Source organism: Aotus nancymaae, unplaced genomic scaffold (genome assembly GCF_030222135.1).
Source record: "Aotus nancymaae isolate 86718 unplaced genomic scaffold, 86718_ANA_hifiasm-v0.15.2.pri h1tg000049l, whole genome shotgun sequence".
NCBI lineage: Eukaryota > Metazoa > Chordata > Mammalia > Primates > Aotidae > Aotus > Aotus nancymaae.
The window spans coordinates 18,816,008-18,835,747 of NW_026988463.1; the positions used below are offsets into that span (position 1 = coordinate 18,816,008).

At 42.7% G+C, this 19,740-nt stretch overlaps 1 protein-coding gene across 2 annotated transcripts in view; it reads left to right on the forward strand.

Annotated features, from left to right (window-relative positions):
• Positions 1–19,740, forward strand: part of IQCK (IQ motif containing K) — a 145,129-nt gene that overhangs the window by 115,524 nt on the left and 9,865 nt on the right. Inside the window, exon 9 of one of the 2 annotated variants that reach the window (XM_064362552.1) lies at positions 11,892–11,910. The exons of the other annotated variant lie outside the window; for it this stretch is intronic. Coding sequence (XP_064218622.1) covers positions 11,892–11,896 — 5 coding nt within the window. The 3' untranslated portion in view covers positions 11,897–11,910. Of the gene's footprint in view, positions 1–11,891; positions 11,911–19,740 lie in introns of those variants that run through there. 2 annotated transcript variants of the gene reach the window in all.

Below are 19,740 nucleotides of genomic sequence, written 5' to 3' on the forward strand. Positions count from 1 at the left end.
AGAGGAGAGCCTAGGGCTGGGGCCAGGACTTCCCTTTCTCTGCCCAGTGTTCTGACACATCCTGGAGGACAGATGCAGTGAGCTAAGACATTCTCTTAGATTCTTCCCTCAGACCCAACTTCTCAGGAATCTTCTGGAACGTGACATACGGCCTGTTTGATTTCCTATCTGGGCTTCAGGGTTCTTGCTGTTTATGTTTTCGTGGACTGAAGCCTCCTGCCAGGGGCTGAATTATGAGCAGCAGAGTACAACCTGCCGCACACCAAGCAAAGCAGGACCGCTTGTTCTCTTTAACTGTCGCTGAGTCGAATCATTTTGTTAAGCTCATGCGCTAGAGTTACTTCCTATTTTAAACCTCATGAATCTGAGTATTGTGGGGGTTTACAAAATAAATCTCCCCAGCCAAGGTGACACTGTAATTAGACCTCAAAGTCTTCCAGTGAAGCAATTTGAAGGCAGACGTTAAGCATATGCTAGTTCTCCTTTAGCCTTGCAATAAAAAATAGTGGAGTGATTGCAAATGAAAATGGTTTTTCAGCTTCATTAAAAAAAAAAAAAAAAAAAAAAAAGCTCATCTATATACAAATCCAGCAGACAGGCACATCTTTTTAAGGTGGTGGTGTTTTATCCACATTATACTCCGGCATTTACAGTACAAATACGTTTTACCAAGTTCATAGTTTACAGCCCCCTCGTGCAGACAGGAGGTCTGAGGGAGAGTCACATCAGCTGTCGGGGTGGAATCGTGGTCATATATAGCCCGTCTCACGTTACAGTGAATCAGAGGCTGACTGTCCCAAACAGTATTTTCTTCTAGCGGTGTGAAGTTATCTTCAGGTCTCTATCCATCAGGACAGATGCAGGAATTATTTTAAAATGTGTATGGTAAGAATTTCAGCCAATGTAGTTTAAAATAAGATGCCCAAGTCATTTTTGAGATGTAGTAAAAAAAAAATCATGTCTTGATTAATAGCATATTTTTAGACTCATATAGTCAGTAATTTTTAAAAAATATGTTTTGTAATTGAATATTCTTTTTTTTTGGAAATCTATGAGCAGGGAGAAAGAAACTATAGAAATTGTTTCCATAACATCAGATTAAATTACAGTTGTGTGTGTGTGTATATATATATGCACACACACATACATACATCATTTTTCCATAACATGAGATAAATTTATCATATATGTGTGTATATTCTTTATATATGCACAAATAATCTCAAAATAACTATCACTTCTTAATGTTTTGAAGAAAAGGCAGAGACTTGGAGGGAAAGACTGATTGATCTGTCAAAGGAAATCAATTGTCTACTTTTAGTTTGCTTAACTGTTTATTTTCTACTTCATTCCAAAAGTGGTTTTTAGTAATTACAGAAATACACACAATATGTTATTTTTAGGTAAAGGTGGTAATTGAGTTAAGGAATAATTCAGATTAGGGAAAAAATAAAGCCACTCAGTGCTGTAAGTAAAACACTTAATTTCAAGGCCTATGCTGACAAATAAAAATTATATATATTCCAGGTGTGCAACATGATGATTTAACATTTGTACACTGTATCAGTCCATTTTCATACTCCGATGAAGAATACCTGAGACTGTGTAATTTATAAAGAAAAGAGGTTTAATTGACTCACAGTTCTGCATGGCTGGGGACATCTCAGGAAATTTACAATCAGGGTGGAAGGCAAAGGGGAAGCAAGGCACGTCTTACGTGGCGGCAGGAGAGAGAGTGAGGGGGGAGCTGGCAAGGACTCATAAAGCATCGGATCTCATGAGAACTCACTCACTATCATAAGAACACTATGGGGGAAACCCCCATGATCCAGTCACCTCCCACCAGATCCCTCCCTCTACACGTGGGGATTACAATTGAGATGAGATTTGGGTGAGGACACAGAGCCAAGCCCTATCATACCTGCTGCGTAATGATGACTACGGTCAAGCTAATGAACACATCCATTACCCACAGTTACAATTTGTGTGTGTGTATGTGTGGTGAGGACACTGAAAATCTGCTCTCTTATCAATTTTTAAGTAAACAATTCAGTGTTATTAACTGTAGTTACCGTGCTTTACATGAGATCCTCAGAACTTACTCATCTTATAACTGAAAGTTTGTACCCTTCGACCAGCATAGAAGTTTCTTAGGAAAATGTGCCAAAGCAAAGATGGAAATACAATCTGATGTAATTCACAGTGTCCATAAGAAAAAAGAGAAACCAATTGTTCAGGAAATACTCGATGCTTCCCTAATACATTATGCAATGTGAATGATGGCCTCAAAAATGTTCCTATAATAAATAGAAATATGGCTATTAGCTTCCTGGAAGCCACAACAATAAAGGAAATAGGATTGTTAACGGTTTATTGTGTCCTCAAGATTAAGTAAGTTTCTTGGAAGCACATATTCCTGGAGTTAAGATTTGACTTTTCTTTCATAAAGAGGACACTGTATAACATACTGAACAACAATTTATTCCCAAATAAAGTAAGTTTCTTAGAGCAGTATTTTCTTCCAGAAGGAAAACATGAAAGCCTGGAGTAGAGGGTAGAAACCAGAGAAAGTTCTTTTCCCTAATTTTAATTTAGATTACAGCAATGACGTATCCTAGCGATTAGGATTTCCCTGTGGGGTTTAAAGGCTGTTCCTTTTTTTTTTTTTTAGACAGAGTCTCACTGTGTTGCTAGGCTGGAGTGCAGTGGTGCAATCTCGGCTCACTGCAACCTCTGCCTCCTGGGTTCGAGTGATTCTCCTGCCTCAGCCTCCTGAGTAGCTGAGACTACAGGCGTGTGCCACCACGCCCAGCTAATTTTTGTATTTTTAGTAGAGACGGGATTTCACCATGTTGTCCAGGATGGTCTCAATCTCTCAACCTTGTGATCTTCCCACCTCAGCCTCCCAGTGTGCTGGGATTACAGGAGTGAGCCACTGCACCCGGCCTAAAGGCTGTTCTTAAAATGAACCTCATCTTAGCCACACCACCTGCTCGTGACCTTAGGATATGCTGGAGGCTGGGCTCACACCTGTAATCCCAGCACTTGGGAGGCCAAGGCGGGAGAATTGCTTGAGCCCAGGAGTTTGAGACCACCCTGGGCAACACGATGAGCCCCTATCTCTACAAAAAATAAAATTAGCCAGGCCTGGTAGAACATTCCTGTAGTCCCAGCTACTCAGGAAGCTGAGGTGGGTGATTGACCTGAGGTGATTGCTTGACCCTCGGAACTTGAGGCTGCAGTGAGCTGTGATTGCACCACTGCACTCCAGCCTGGGTAATAAGGAAGACCTCATCTCAAAATAAATAAACAAATAAATAGGGTATGCTGGACTTAGATCTTTCCTTTCTGCCCCATGTAATTGGGTACATTGCCGAGAGAAGAGAAGGATGTCTGCAACTAAGGACTAGCTATGAGCGATGGAGCTTATACCATATGCTAGACTCTACACTGAGCACCTTCTGTTTCCATGTAGTCCTCACACCTGCTATCTCAAAGAGGTGAGATTTCCATTGTACAGATGAGGAAATGAGGGCTTGGAGGATACACAGCTGCCCAAGTCCACGCAGCCAGTCAGGCCATGAGATCCAGGGATTTGAACCTGGATTGTGCATGAGACCTGGGAATTTGAACCCGGATCTACCTGATGCCAAAGAGCTAGGGCCATCCCAGGCCATGCTGTCCTGTAACCCAAGTGCCTGACAGGCCACAGTGGCCCAGTGCAAAGCTTTCCAGCATGGTACTTAAGGACTCACAGGCTGGACAGCAGGCAGTGTCTGGCCATGCCTCCCAGCCAGCACCCTGACATTGGAGTAACCACAGACCCACTAGCATAGGGGAGGCTTGGTGGTAGAGGAGGCTGAGAGCCCCATTCAAAGGCTGCAAGATCTACATGAGTGTTTTGGGGAGATATTTTCACTAAAGCAAGAAACCAGGGTTAAGTGAATAAGGATAGGGATATTCCTTTCTCCATCCTTCCAAATCCTCTGCCCATCTACATTTGAGGAGCAGAGAAGGGTTTGGCCACCAGAGAGGGAACGCTCTAGCCTGTGGCTCAGGAAGTGGGTTCTGGCATTAGTTGAGACCCTTTGTGACCAACAGTCTATCATCTAACAAAAAAGGTCAAGTTTCCGTGATGTATTTTCCAGAGATGATCACTGTTGAATATGTCAGCCCATAAGTTTCCCATTCATCTATCAATATACAAATACAGGCTGGGTGCAGTGGCTCACGCCTGTAGTCCCAGCACTTTGGGAGGCTGGGCAGGCGGATCACTTAAGGCCAAGAGTTCGAGACCAGCATGGCCTACATGGTGAAACCCTGTCTCTACCAAAAATACAAAAAAAATTAGCTGGGCATGGTGGTGCATGCCTGTAATCCCAGTTACTTGGGAGGCTGAGGCATGAGAATTGCGTGAACCAGGAGGTGGAGGTTGCAGTGAGCTGAGATCGCACTACTGCCCTCTAGCCTGGGTGACAGAGCAAGAGTCCATCTCAAAAATATAAAAAATAAAAAATATATATATTCATAAACATGTAACCATATTATATATGCTGTACTGTAACTTGCTTGTGTTTTCTTCACTTAACAATATAGCATTGCCATCTGCTTCATGCCAGCACACAAAGATCTATTCCATTATTTTTAGTGGCTCCATTAAAATGATAGAGCTGTACCATACTTTTGTAAAACCAATTCCTATGAACGGATAGTTGGCTTGTATTATGAACAATACTCCATAAATATTGTTGTAGATATATTCTTGCTTACTTTAGAAGTATTTCTTTTTTTTTTTCTTTGAGACAGAGTCTTGCTCTGTCTCCCAGGCTGGAGTGCAGTGGTGCAATCTTGGCTCACTGCAACTTCTGCCTCCTTGGTTCAAGCGATTCTCCTGCCCCAGCCTCCCGAGTAACTGGGACTACAGGTGAGTGCCACTACACCTGGTTCTTTTATGTATTTTTAGTAGAGACAGGATTTCACCATGTTGGCCAGGCTGGTCTCAAACTCCTGACCTCAGATGATCCACCCACCTCGACTTCTCAAAGCGCTGGAATTACAGGCATGAGCCACCATGCCCAGCATTGTACAAGTATTTCTATAGGATAAATTCCTAGAAGTGGAATTGCTGGGTCAAAGGAGACATACATATTAAATGTAGACAGTGATCACCATATTGTCATCCAAAAATGTTAAATTAATTTATACAAAAGTCTGTGGGACTTTTGATGGGTGCTGTCATCTTTGTGCTACCTTTTCTCCACTTGTAAAATGAGAAACTTATGCCTCAGTAATAATTCTAAATGAGCTCATTGTTTTGATAGTACCATGGCTCCTTGAGAAGAAATAGATCTGTAAATCTAAGGTGTCATTTTTATTTTTTTCTTTCATGGTTCCTCAAAACTTAGTTCCTTTTCCATTATAACCTGCAAAAGAAATAATTTGATTAAGAGACATCTAGTGACTTCATGCCTTGGAACGGCTTTCATCGATTCTATTTTTAAGACTCACCAGTGGCTGGGGATGTTTGGTTGATGTCAACTTTTACGCATATCTTTTCATTTAAAATTTGCAAAAGTCTGCACAGCTATGACAGGACACAAGCCTTCTACCGAAATGCCTGAAGATCCCTACTGTTCTGAGATTAAAAAATAAAAGATGATTTCCTTTCTTAATGGTTTGCCCTAAAAGTTCAAGATCCTATATTTAAGTTTATGCGAATGACCACTTCCAACTTCATGAGCTGCATCTCTTCATCCAATTGTTTACCGTTCTTCTTTGTATTAATAGTTATGTAGATGCAGAATGCTTTTGAAGGATATAGATAAATCTACAAACCCCTAGATGGCTCATGACCGGATTGGGCTAAGTTTCTCATTCTCACTGTAGAACCTCAAGCAGGTTGCTTAACCTCTCTGTGACTCAGTTTGTCTGGCAATACAATGGCAATACTAATACTAGTAACCACGCCATAGAGTTTTTGTGAGGATTAAATGAACTAGAATAGTGCCTGGTCATAACAAGTGATCAGTAAATGGTAATTATTATTAGCTTAGCAAAGCATTCAACATATGGATAATATATATTGTTAAGAATATTGGTAGCTTGATGGAGATAGCGTTGAATCTGTAAATTACTTTGGGCAGTATGGCCATTTTCATGATATTGATTCTTCCTAACCATGAACATGGAATGTTTCTCCATCTGTTTGTGTCCTCTCTTATTTCGTTGAGCAGTGGATTGTAGTTCTCTTTGAAGAGGTCCTTTACATTCTTTGTTAGTTGTATTCTTAGGTATTTTATTCTCTTTGTAGCAATTGTGAGTGGCAGTTCGTTCTTGATTTGGCTCTCTTTAAGTCTGTTATTGGTGTATAGGAATGCTTGTGATTTTTGCACATCGATTTTGTATCCTGAGACTTTGCTGAAGTTGCTTATCAGTTTCAGGAGATTTTGGGCTGAGACAATGGGGTCTTCTAAATGTACAATCATGTTGTCTGCAAATAGAGACAATTTGACTTCCTCCTTTCCTAATTGAATACCCTTTATTTCTTTTTCTTGCCTGATTGCTCTGGCTGGAACTTCCAATACTATATTAAATAGGAGTGGTGAGAGAGGGCATCCTTGTCTAGTGCCAGATTTCAAAGGGAATGCTTCCAGTTTTACCCATCCAGTATGATATTGGCTGTGGGTTTGTTGTAAATAGCTTTTATTATTTTGAGATACATCCCATCAATACCTAGTTTATTCAGAGTTTTTAGCATAGATTCAACACTATCCCCATCAAGCTACCAAAGACTTTCTTCACAGAACTAGAAAAAACCGCCTTAAACTTCATATGGAACCAAAAGAGAGCCCACATAGCCAAGTCAATTCTAAGCAAAAAGAACAATGCTGGAGGCATCACACTACCAGACTTCAACTATACTACAAGTCTACAGTAATCAAAACAGCATGGTACTGGTACCAAAACAGAGATATAGACCAATGGAGCAGAACAGAGGCCTCAGAGGCAACGCCACACATCTACAACCATCTGATCTTTGACAAACCTCACAAAAACAAGCAATGGGGAAAGGATTTCCTGTTTAATAAATGGTGTTGGGAAAACTGGCTAGCCATGTACAGAAAGCAGAAACTGGACCCCTTCCTGACACTTTACACTAAAATTAACTCCAGATGGCTTAAAGACTTAAACATAAGACCTGACACCATAAAAACCCTAGAGAAAACCTAGGCAAAACCATTCAGGACATAGACATAGGCAAGGACTTCATGACCAAAACACCAAAAGCATTGGCAACAAAAGCCAAAATAGACAAATGGGACCTAATCAAACTCCACAGCTTCTGTACAGCAAAAGAAACAATAATTAGAGTGAATCGGCAACCAACAAAATGGGAAAAAAATTTTTACAGCCTACCCATCTGACAAAGGGCTGATATCCAGAATCTACAAAGAACTAAAACAGATTTACAAGAAAAAAACAAACAAACCCATTCAAAAGTGGGAGAAGGATATGAACAGACACTTTACAAAAGAAGACATACATGAGGCCAAGAAACATGAAAAAATGCTCATCATCACTGGTCATTAGAGAAATGCAAATCAAAACTACATTGAGATACCATCTCACGCCAGTTAGAATGGCGATCATTAAAAAATCTGGAGACAACAGATGCTGGAGAGGATGTGGAGAAACAGGAACAGCTTTACACTGTTGGTGGGAGTGTAAGCTAGTTTAACCATTGTGGAAGACAGTGTGGCAATTCCTCAAGGACCTAGAAATAGAAATTCCATTTGACCTAGCAATCCCATTACTGGGTATATATCCAAAGGATTACAAATCATTCTATTATAAGGACACATGCACACAAACGTTCATTGCAGCACTGTTTACAATAGAAAAGACCTGGAACCAACCCAAATGCCCATCGATGATAGACTGGACAGGGAAAATGTGGCACATATACACCATGGAATACTATGCAGCCATAAAAAACGATGAATTTGTGTCCTTTATAGGAACATGGATGAATTTGGAAACCATCATTCTCAGCAAACTGACACAAGAACAGAACATCAAACACTACATGTTCTCACTCATAGGTGGGTGTTGAACAATGAGAACACATGGACACAGGGAGGGGAGCATCACACACTGGGGTCTGTCGGGGGGAACTAAGGGAGGGACAGTGGGGGGTGGGGAGTTGGGAGGGATAACATGGGGAGAAGTGCCAGATATAGGTGATGAGGAGGAAGGCAGCAAACCACATTGCCATGTGTGTACCTATGCAACAATCTTGCATGTTCTTCACATGTACCCCCAAACCTAAAACACTATATATATAAGAATATTGGCAGCCGGGTGCAGTGGCTCATGCCTATAATACCAGCACTTTGGGAGACCAAGATGGGAGGATCACTTCAGAGCTCAGGAGTTCATAGAGAGACTCTATCTCTACAACAAATATGAGAACTAGCTGGGTGTGGTAGTGTGTGCATGTGGTCCCAGCTACTCAGGAGGCTGAGGCAGGAGGATCTCTTGGTCCTGGGAGGTCAAGGCTGCAGAAAGCCACGATCACACCACTGCACTCCAGCCTCAGCAAGAGAGAGACCCTGTCTCAAAAATAAAAATAAAAACATTGGCTTTGGAACCAAGCTCCTGCCTTTTACCATCAGTGTGGTGCCTGAGCAAGTTGTTAATCCTCTCCAGGCTGTTTTCCCCTCTGTTATGTGGGGACAATTAGGATCTGTCACAAAGGGCTACTGTGAGGATTAAATGAAATACCCGTGTATGGAATTAAACAGATCTCTGGCACAAAGTGAATGGTCAGTAACTGGTGGCTGGTTTTAGTAATATTTTTAAAGCTGTCAGCAAAAATAAAGTTTTTATCCCAGGTAATTTATATACAGCAGTGGTTCTCAATGCTGGCTGCAGATTAGAATCTCCTGGGGGAAGTTTATAAGCTGTGTCAGGCTAGAGGCCAGGGAAAGTGATTACATGGGTTTATTCTTAGTAGAGAATGTGTTGTAACCACATCAGCAAAGCCCTAATACTATGGATTAGCTACAAGATCCCAGTAATAGCTTTGGATTCAAAATCTTCCTTTGCAAGGCGCTTCTCACTAATGCAGTTTCATTTGGTCTAAAATTCAGGGGATCTGAGTTCCTGTTCGACTCTGCAATTTACCAGCTACGTGGACCTTGCTTTCTGCTTTGAAAAACTGAATGGTTGGATCAGGAAATCTCTGTAACAACAAAACAGAACATCCCATAGATGTTTGCTGTAGAATCTCCTGCCTCCCAGGCAAGAGGCCTGCTGCCTGGGCGACTCTAAAGCTTGAAACCCTGTTGCCGTTGTTTGGGTGGCTGTTGCCGGGTTTGGGAGTTTGGTCTCAACATTGAAGGCAAGAACAATAGACGGCGAACATTCTGCCCACTACTGGGCTTTTGGTTGGGGAAAGCAAGGTGGGATCACTTGGGAGAGGCGGGGAGTAAATCTGGAAGTTTAGAGGCTGAGGCAGAAGAAGAAGGGAGGCCCGAATTCGGTATTTGACGATTTGGGAAAGTTTTGGAGAAAAGAGTAGGGAGAATTGACATAGCCAAGTCAATTCTAAGCAAAAAGAACAATGCTGGAGGCATCACACTACCAGACTTCAACTATACTACAAGTCTACAGTAATCAAAACAGCATGGTACTGGTACCAAAACAGAGATATAGACCAATGGAGCAGAACAGAGGCCTCAGAGGCAACGCCACACATCTACAACCTTTAGGGAGGTTTAAAGGAGATTTTTGTAATGTTTAATCACATATTTGAGAAGGTAGGAAGCATATATTTTGGAAGGAGGGCTCCTCCTGTCACTACATTTGGGTCTGTCACACCCAGAATGACTCTTTCTGAAGGCAAGTTGGAACTAACCAGTAGGGCAATGGGAAATTGTGCCTGTCTTGTCAAGTTGTGGCCCGGTCTACGGGACAGCATTGCCTACCGGTGGCTGCCAGACGTTGGGTGTCTGCACGATCCTCACGGCGGCTCTGATTTACTGAGTGCCAACTACATGCCGGGCACTTTGCATATATTATTTCTAATCTTCACAACAAACAGAATGAGTAGAAACTATTATTGCTCAGCTGGGTGTGGTGGTTTGTGTCTGTAATCCCCCAGCACTTTGAGAGGCTGAGGCAGGCAGATCACTTGAGGTTAGGAGTTTAAGACCAGCCTGGTCAACATGGTAAAACCCTGTCTCTACTAAAAATACAAAAATTAGCTGGGCATGGTGGAGGGCACCTGTAATCCCAGCTATTCGGGAGGCTGAGGTGGCAGAATTGTTCAAACCCAGGAGGCAGAGGCAGAAGTTGCAGTGAGATGAGATAACACCACTGCACTCCAGCCTGGGCCATAGAATAAGACTACATAACAAAAAAAAAAGAAGAAGAAGAAGAAGAAACTATTATCGCCTCTATCTTTTAGGGGAGGAAACTGTGTCTCAGAGGTTAAATCATTCACCTTTGGTCACACAGCTTTGAAGTGGCAGAACTGAGAAATTTTATTTATTTACTTATTTTATTTGGATACAGGGTCTTGCTCTGCCACCCAGGCTGGAGTGCAATGGCGCCATCTCGGCTCACTGCAACCTCCACCTCCCAGGTTTATTTTTTTAATTTTCTTTTTTTGTTGTTTTTTTCCACCTTCATCAGAACACCTCCCAGGTTTAAGCGATCCTCCTGTCTCAGCCTCCCGGTAGCTGGGATTACAGGCGCAGGTGACCATGTCCGGCTAATTTTTGTATTTTTAGTAGAGTTGGGGTTTTACCATGTTGGTCAGGCTGGTCTAGAACTCCCAACCACAAGTGATCCACCCTCCCTGGCCTCCCAAAGTGCTGGGATTACAGGCATGAGCCACCGTGCCCGGCCAGAACTGAGAAAATTTAGAACTTTCCTAACATCATACTGGTTTGCTGTTCTCACAAGTTTCCCTTCAGTCAGACCATGGACAGGTAGACTGAGAGAGAGGTCTGGAATTTATGCTTCCTAAAAGGGCAACAAGATTTCAATGCAAAAATGAAGGCCACACCGTAGAAAGGAATGAAGGACTGATACCTGCCACAACGTGAATGAACCTGGAAAGCATGATGTTAAGCGAAAGAAGCCAGGCATCAAAGGCCACCTATTATATGATTTCATTGATGTGAAATGCTCCAAATAGGCAAATCTATAGAGAGTAGATTAGTAGGTGCCTTAGGGCTCCGGGGGCCTAGGAAAATGACAGGTGACAGCTAAAGAGTAGAGGGCTTCTTTTTGGGGTGACAAAATGTGAAATTGAACATGCTCATAGTTGCACAACTCTGACTTTACTAAAAGCCATTGAATTGTATACTTTATTATTATTATTGGAGGTAATGCCTTTCTCTGTCCTCCTAGGCTACAGTGCAGTGGTGTGATCATAGCTCACTGCAGCCTTGAATTCCTAGGCTCAAGCGATCCTCCCACCTCAGTCTCCCAAGTAGCTGGAACTATAGGTGTGCACCACCATGCCTGGCTAATTTTTAAATTTTTTTGTAGAGATAGGATTTCACTATGTTGCCCAGGCTGGTCTTGAACTCCTGAGTTCAAACAATCTTCATTCTTTGGCCTCTCAAAGCACTGGGATTACAGGTGTGAGCCACTACACCCAGCCTTGAATTGTATACTCTAAATGGGTGAATTGTACGGTATGTGAATTCTATCTCAATAAAGCTATTACAAAGAAGTAAAAATGAAGGTCCAGACCCCAGATATCCATGGCTGTCCCCCTTGCCTCCATTAGCCCCTGCTACGGTCACCTTCTCAGCGAGTCCTGCCTGACCACCCTGGCTTCCCACCCTTCTGAACTGCTTGTCATCACTTCACAGGGTAATTCAAAAGGAACTGACCACCGCTAAACCTCTGTCACAACATGCCACTTCTGGTGGGGATAGATCAAGAACTTGGTGTTGGCACCACCTCTTCTTTACAGCCTTGGGGAAATAGAGAAACCAGCCACGTTTGTCCTCCAGCCTACACTGTGATGAGGGATCTGGGATGAAGTCGACTCCAGGATGGCTGGGCTGTGGTCCCTGTCACCTGAGGTTGCATATGGAGTATCTGTTAGGTTGTAGAATTAACTTTGTGAGTTCCTTTACAGATTGTCTTTGACTACGTGATACTATTTTTTTTTTGAGATGGAGTCTTGCTTTGTCACCAGCCTGGAATGCATGCAGTGGTGCAATCTTGGCTCACTGCAACCTCCGCCTCCCGGATTCAAGAGATTCTCCTGCCTCAGCCTCCCAAACAGCTGGGACTACAGCTAATTTTTGTATTTTTAGTAGAGATGGGGTTTCACCATGTTGGCCAGGTTGGTCTTGATTTCCTGACCTCATGATCCACCCATCTTGGCCTCCCAAAGTGCTGGCATTATAGGCATGAGCCGCCCGGCAGATACATTTAATTTAGACACTGATTAATAATTTTTAAGTGTGTCATTCTTTTGTGTCACCAGGATTTTTTTTTTTTTTTTTTTTTTTTTGTGACAGAGTCTCACTCTGTTGCCTAGGTTGGAATGCGGTGACAGGATCTTGGCTCACTACAACCTCTGCCTTTTGGGTTCAAGCAATTCTCCTCTCCTGCCTCAGCCTCCAGAGTAGCTGGGATTACAGGATTGCCCCCACCATGCTCGGCTATTTTTTGTATTTTTTTTAGTAGAGATAGGGTTTCACCATCTTGGCCAGGCTGGTCTCATACTCCTGACCTCAAGTGATCCACCCACATGGGCCTCCTAAAATTCTGGGCTTACAGCGAGCCACTGCACCCGGCCAATCACCCAGGATTTTAATGATTTATTTTGTTTATCGTCTGTGCGACTGCACTAGAATGTAAGTTCTCCGACAGCAGAGACTTATTTTTTCACGCCTGTTTTGTTCATTGCTCTCTGCTCAGCATCCAGAACAGTGCCCAGCACATGGTAGACAGTCAAGGAATACTTGTTGGTTGGATGAATGGATCTGTGTTACATAACCTCCTTCCCAGATCAACCAGCTTGCCAAACACTCTATGGGCAAGTAAACAGAACTGAGACTGGACATAGTGGTTCACTCCTGCAATGCCAGTACTTTGGGAGGCCAAGGTGGGAGGATCACTTGAAGAGTTCGAGACTAGCCTGGACAACATTGAGACCCTGTATCCATTAAAAAATAAAAAATAAATAACTGGGTATGGTGGTGCATTCTTGTAGACCCAGCTGCTCAGGAGGCTGAAGCAGGAGGATCTTTCAGAGGTCAGGAGGTTGAGGTTGCAGTGAGCTATGATTGTGCCTCTGCACTCCAGCCTGGGAGACAGAGCAAGACCCTGTCTCCAAAAAAAATAAATAAACCAAACAGAAGGACTGTTCCCCACCCCTCCAAAATTAAGGGAACATATATGCTTACATATAATATATAAATAGATAAAGACCGCCTGTAATCCCAGCACTTTGGGAGGCCAAGGCTGGTGGATCACCTGAGGTTAGGAGTTCAAGATCAGCCTGGGCAACATGGTGAAACTGTGTTTCTACTAAAAATACAAAAATTAGCTGGGTGTGGTGGCGGGCACCTGTAATCTCAGCTACTCAGAAGGCTGAGGCAGGAGAATCACTTGAACCCGGGAGGCGGAGGTTGCAGTGAGCTGAGATTCCACCATTGTGCTCCAGCCTGGGCAATGGAATGAGACTTCGTCTCAAAAAATAATACATACATACATACATACATATATACATACATATAAAAAGTCTATTAGAATATAATCCCCAAATACTAATAGTGATTGTCTCTGGGTGGTTGTAATGCAGGTGATTGATGAGTTGATTGATTTTTGCCTTTTTTTCCTAAAACAAATGCAAGTGATTATTTTTCTTTTACGATTATCCATAATTTCTAAAAATAATAAAAAGGTGTGTTTGTTCACATTCATGGTGTACTTACTGTGAGGCAACCATTTCCCCAAGCACTTTACTCGTAGTAACTCAATTAAATAATCTTTACACCTTTGAAGTAGGTACTGATATGGTCCCCATTTTATAGATGAAGAAACTGAGGCAGAAAGAGGTAGAACGATATATCTGGGACCACACAGCAAGAACGCAGCAGAACCAAGCAGCTTCGCTCCAGAGCCCTACCTCTCTCTCCTCATTAGGCTGCAATGCACAGATGTTATTTATGGAGTGCAAATGCTCGAGAGAAATCTGTTGGTGTTCAGTTTCCTACGAAGTCCATTAGGACGTCTGGTTACATTGCTAAGGGCATGAAGCACATGCTCCTTTATGCCTGTGAGCCTGCCTTAAAGAGTAACTAGCCCGCCCACCAAATTGTCCCTGCTTCTCTCTGTGAGCACCAGTCCAAGGCTGTTGACACGTGGTGTTCACCCTTAGGATCTAAATTTAGGATCTGAACAGCTAAAGTGTCTTGCCAGTTTTCAGATTCAACACTCATTATCTCTTTTAAATTATCTTTTGAAAAATAATTTAAAACCTGTCCCCATATCAAAGCAATACATTCTCATTATGAAAAATATAGAATCGTACCAAGAGATCTAAAAAAAGGTACCTACCTCACTGTCACTGGTAATATTTTGGTGGCTAGGAAATCTTTTCAAAAATGCCTTACTATGCCAGATCTGAGTAGGAGGGAGATGGGGGAGACCAAGGAATCTTTTGCACGAGCCCTACTGTTGCCACGTGCATTGGAATTGCCCTCATTTTCTTCTCGTGGCATCCAGAGACTTGTGACATAAGAGGTTTCAAAGTGACATTTGAAGCTGTTCAGGATGAGCAGCTAATAATAGTAGAAAGAGTCCTAGGCTTGGAGTCCCAAGGCCTGCATTGGAACTCTGGCTGGAAACTTCCTAGCTGTGTGTCCTTGAGCAAGGCACTTAACCTTCCTGATGGCTCATCTTTTAGCTGCGGAATGAAATTAACACCCTCCCTGAAAGCCCAACTGAGAGACAAGTTTATGTTAAAACAACAATTTTAGCTAATTTCACCTACAAATTCTTACTGGCTATGTGACCTTAAACAAGTTACTTAACCCCTCTAGCTTTCAGTTCTTTCACCTGAACAGTAGAAATAAAAGTATCCCCCTTGCTTGATTCTCGAATGAGATAATGCTTGTAATAAATATGCTTAGCCCAATGCCTTGAAAACATTAGGTGCTCAATAATGATTAGTGTCTACCATTGTAAGCCATATCATTTTTTTTTTTTTTTTTTGAGATGGAGCTTCGTTCTTGTCACCCAGGTTGGAATGCAATGGCACAATCTTGGCTCACTGCAACCTTTGCCTCCCGGGTTCAAGTGATTCTCTTGCCTCAGCCTCCCAAGTAGCTGGGACTACAGGTACATGCCACCATGCCCAGCCCGTTTTTGTATTTTTAGTAGATGGGGTTTCACCACGTTGGCCAGGCTGGTCTTGAACTTCTGATCTCAGGTGATCCGCCCACCTCGGTATCCTAAAATGCTGGGATTACAGGTGTGAACCACCATGCCTGGCCCCATATCATTTTGAATCATCTTAAAACAGTGTTTTTCCCACTGAGGGGATCACCTGAGGTCAAAAGTTCAAGACTCAAAAGTTTTCACTCAACTTTTGACTTCACCTGAGCCAGGCATGGTGATGCGCACCTGTAGTCCCAGCTACTCAGGAGGCTGAGGCAGGAGAATCACTTGAACCTGGGAGGCGGTGGTTGCAGTTAGCCAAGATTGTGCCATTGCACTCCAGCCTGGGCGATACAGCAAGACTCTGTCTCAAAAAAACCAAAAACAAAACTCTCTTTTTAACTGATTGTAGAAGTAATACTTGCCCTTTGTAGAAAACTAAACAAAAAAACAGATAATTCTGTCTCACCACCTAGTAATGTCTGACCATTACTGAAATGTCATCTTTTTTAAAGTTTTATTGAGATATAATTCATATATCATGCAATTCAAAGTGTACTACTCAATAGCTTTTAGTATATCACAGATACTACGGATGTCACCGAATTTGCAACCATCACTAAATGAATTTTAGCGCATTTTCATCACGCCCAGAAGAAACCCTACACCCTTTAGCCATTACCTCCCAAGACTTCCATTCCTCCCAGTGCCAGACAACCACTAATCTACCCTGTCTCTTCATGGATTTGCCTGGTCTGGACATTTCATATAAATGGAATCATTCAATATGTAACCCTTTGTGACTGACTTCTTTCAGTTAGCACAACGCATGCAGTTTATCCACGTTGCAGCATGTGTCAGCACTTTACTCCTTTTTATGGCTTGTATTAGTCAGCTCAGGCCACCATAACAAAATACCACAGGCTTGACAGTTTAAACAACAGACATTTGTTCTCTTACAGTTCTGGAGACTAAGTCTGAGATCAAGGAGCCAGCATGGTCAGATTCTAGTGAGGGCTCTCTTCCTGGCTTGCAGCCACCTCCTTGCTGGGTCATCACAAGGGAGAGGGGGATCTCCGGTGCTTCTTCCTCTTCTTATAAGGGTACCCCTTCTACAGGATCAGGTGTCTACCACTAACCTTAATCACCTCCTTAAAGGTCCCATCTCCAATACAGTTAGATGGTGGGAGTTAAAGTTTCATCATTTGAATTTTGAGGGACATAACTCAGTCTGTAGCATAGCTGAGTAATATTCCATTGTATGGATGTATCATGTCTCATCTGAGTTGTTTCCATTTTTTGGCTATTATGAATAATGCTGCTATGAATATTCATGTACAAGGTTTTGTGTAGTCATGTGCTTGTTTGCTTTCTCTTTCTCTCTCCCCCTCCCTCCCTCCTTCCTTCCCACCTCTTCCTTCCTTCCTTCCCTCCTTCCCTCTTTCTCTCTCTCTCTCTCTCTCATGCAGTGGCACAATCTTGGCTCACTGCAACCTCCACCTCCCAGGTTCAAGCCATCCTCTTGCTTCAGCCTCCAGAGTAGCTGGGATTACAGGCATCTGCCATCATGCCCAGCTAATTTTTCTATTTTTAGTAGAGTCATGGTTTCACTATGCTGGCCAGGCTGGTCTCAAACTTTTGACCTCAGGTGATCTGCCCACTTTGGCCTCCCAAAGTGCTGGGATTACAGGTGTGAGCCACTGTGCCTGACCGGCCCTGTTGAAGACTTCAGAGTTGAACCCAATTTCAGCTGGGCCACGCAGCATCAGGAGGGTGTTCTGGAAAGATGAGTATGGAGCAGGTTGGAGATAGATCGGATGACCCAGTGGCAGTGAGAACAGACAAAAGCGGACAGACAGATTTAGGAGACATTTATGGGGTAAAAAAATGACAAAGTGAGATCAATGATCTTTTCTAAAAATGTAGCTTTTTTGTAGATAAATGTATTTGTCATCACAGTCAGTGGTTGAAAACATTCACATTGTCTTTTTAGTGGACCAAGGGGCTTCCTGTTAGAAAGAATTCTGGTTGAAACTCATGGGATGTTAATTCCCACCCCCTTTCTTCATGTTTTTAATGTTTGGTAAAAACAACCACAACAGCAAAAAACAACACCTCATCAAACATGAAGAAAGGGGAAGTGAAGTTTTCTGTTTTTCTTTTGTTTTTTTGAGACAGGGTCTTGCTCTGTTACCCAAGAAGTGCAGCGGCACAATCTTGGCTCACTGCAACCGCTGCCTCCCGTGCTCAAGCGATCCTTCCACCTCAGCCTCCCGAATAGCTGGGACTACAGGCACATGTCACCATGCTCGGCTAACTTTTGTATTTTTTGTAGAGGTTTCGCCACATTGCCCAGGCTGGTCTCAAACTCCTGGAGTCAAGCGATCCGCTCGCCTTGGCCTCCCAAAGTGCTGGGATGACAGGTGTGGGCCCCCACGCCTGGCCAGTTTAGTTTCTTATTCCTTGGAGTTTCTTGACGTTAGCCCTGGCTGCCTTGGGTTCTGAGTCAGCCCTCAAGATGAGTGAATATTGTCTCGCAATCTCTAAGTACAGATTGAAATAATTTCTCAATTATTAATTTGTTACACTCGTAGAGGAGAGCTGCTTAAAAATAAACTGGAGGGTTTGTCTCCGTTGTTCTTAAAGGCAACATGTAACATACAGAGCTTTTGCCAGTCTGCACTGGCTAACAGTTTATACCCTAAACTCCTTCAGAATGCCTGGGATATTTCTAAAGGTCCAGTTTGGGCAGCGGCAGCTGAGAATGCAGTGATAAATAAAAAAGTCATAAGACACGGCTGACGGGGTTTGTCTGTGTTCATTCACACCCATGACTCACTAGGCTTTTGAAGACACGGAATTTCGAAGGACAACCAGATGGTCGCTGTTTAAACTGCGGCACTAAAACTCCAATCTCAATGTAATTCAGCTAATTGCAAAACGGAGTTACCCTTGTAAATTGAGATACAGAACGAAAATACGAATAGATCTATAGACACATATGAATAACACATAAACTAAGGCTTACTCAATGATTTAAAGAAAACCTGCTTAATTATTTGTTTTAAAATATGATATTTTCCAGGTTTTCTACAGTAAATGCATTACTTGTGTGATAAAAAATAATTTTATAGCTGGGTGTGGTGACTCATGCCTGTAATCCCAGCAGTTTGGGAGGCCAAGGTGGGTGGATCGCTTGAGCTCAGGAGTTCGAGACCAGCCTAAGCAACATGGTGAAACCCCATCTCTACCGAAGACACAAAAAATTAGCCAGGCGTGTGGTGCACACCTGTGGTTCCAGCTACTTGGGAGGCTGAGGTTGGGGGACCACCTGAGTCCAGGAGGCAGAGGCTGCAGTGAGCTGGGATCACATCACTGCACTCCAGCCTGGGTGATAGAGCGAGACCCCATCTCAAAAAAAAAAAATGATAATTTTATTGAATGTTTATTATGTGCCATACAACGTTTACCATTTCATTTCATCCTCAGATTCTACCAAAAGGAAAGTCCTTCCTATGCTTATTTTATGGATGAGAGAGCTGAGGCTTCCAAGAGGTTGAGAGACTTGTTCAGAACCCCCATTTGGTAAATGGTGGGAGGATTCAAAGCCAGAGCTGCCTCCTCCCAAGCGGTGTGCTCTAAGCAGCTAAGCTGTGCTTAGATGGCCCCACTGCCAAGTTTGATTTGGTGGCTTCCTTCCCCTGTAGAGACCTAAGTTTTCACCTCTTAAAAACAAGCCTTGTATTGAATGTCTCTTTTTCCAGGAATCAAGACCCTTTATGGCGTCAAAACTTGATAATCTCATGGTTCTGTCTCAATATAACCGATGTTGCCACTCCCAGCACCAAATGTTTCCGTTTAAAATACTGCCTTCAAGGAGACTTTGCTCTGGGTTAACTTTAGTAACTGTTTGGAAGTCAACAACAGAAAGCTGCAATTACTGCACATTCAAGGCTGTCACATTCTCCCTGAATGCCTTGTGGCTTCCAAGTTGGCTTAAATCTCCCAAAAATAATGCAACACAGCATCTGGTACTGTCAAGAAATGGAGGGAAATTTACCAGGCTACTGACATTTACCCCCGAATGTCAGCATTTATTTCTTTGTAGAAAGAAATCTTCCACAATTTATTCTAGTTGGGGGAAGAGGAGCGTAGAGATTCTTTTTCGTGTATTCTTCAAATTTTCTGTAATGTATTGCTCTTCACAGAAAAATTAAATCTTGGTAATATATATCATATACTACCCTGCCTTTCTAATTTTAGGTCCCAACTCTTACTTGAAGGTCATGTCAGATATGGTTAAGACCATGGGATTTGGAC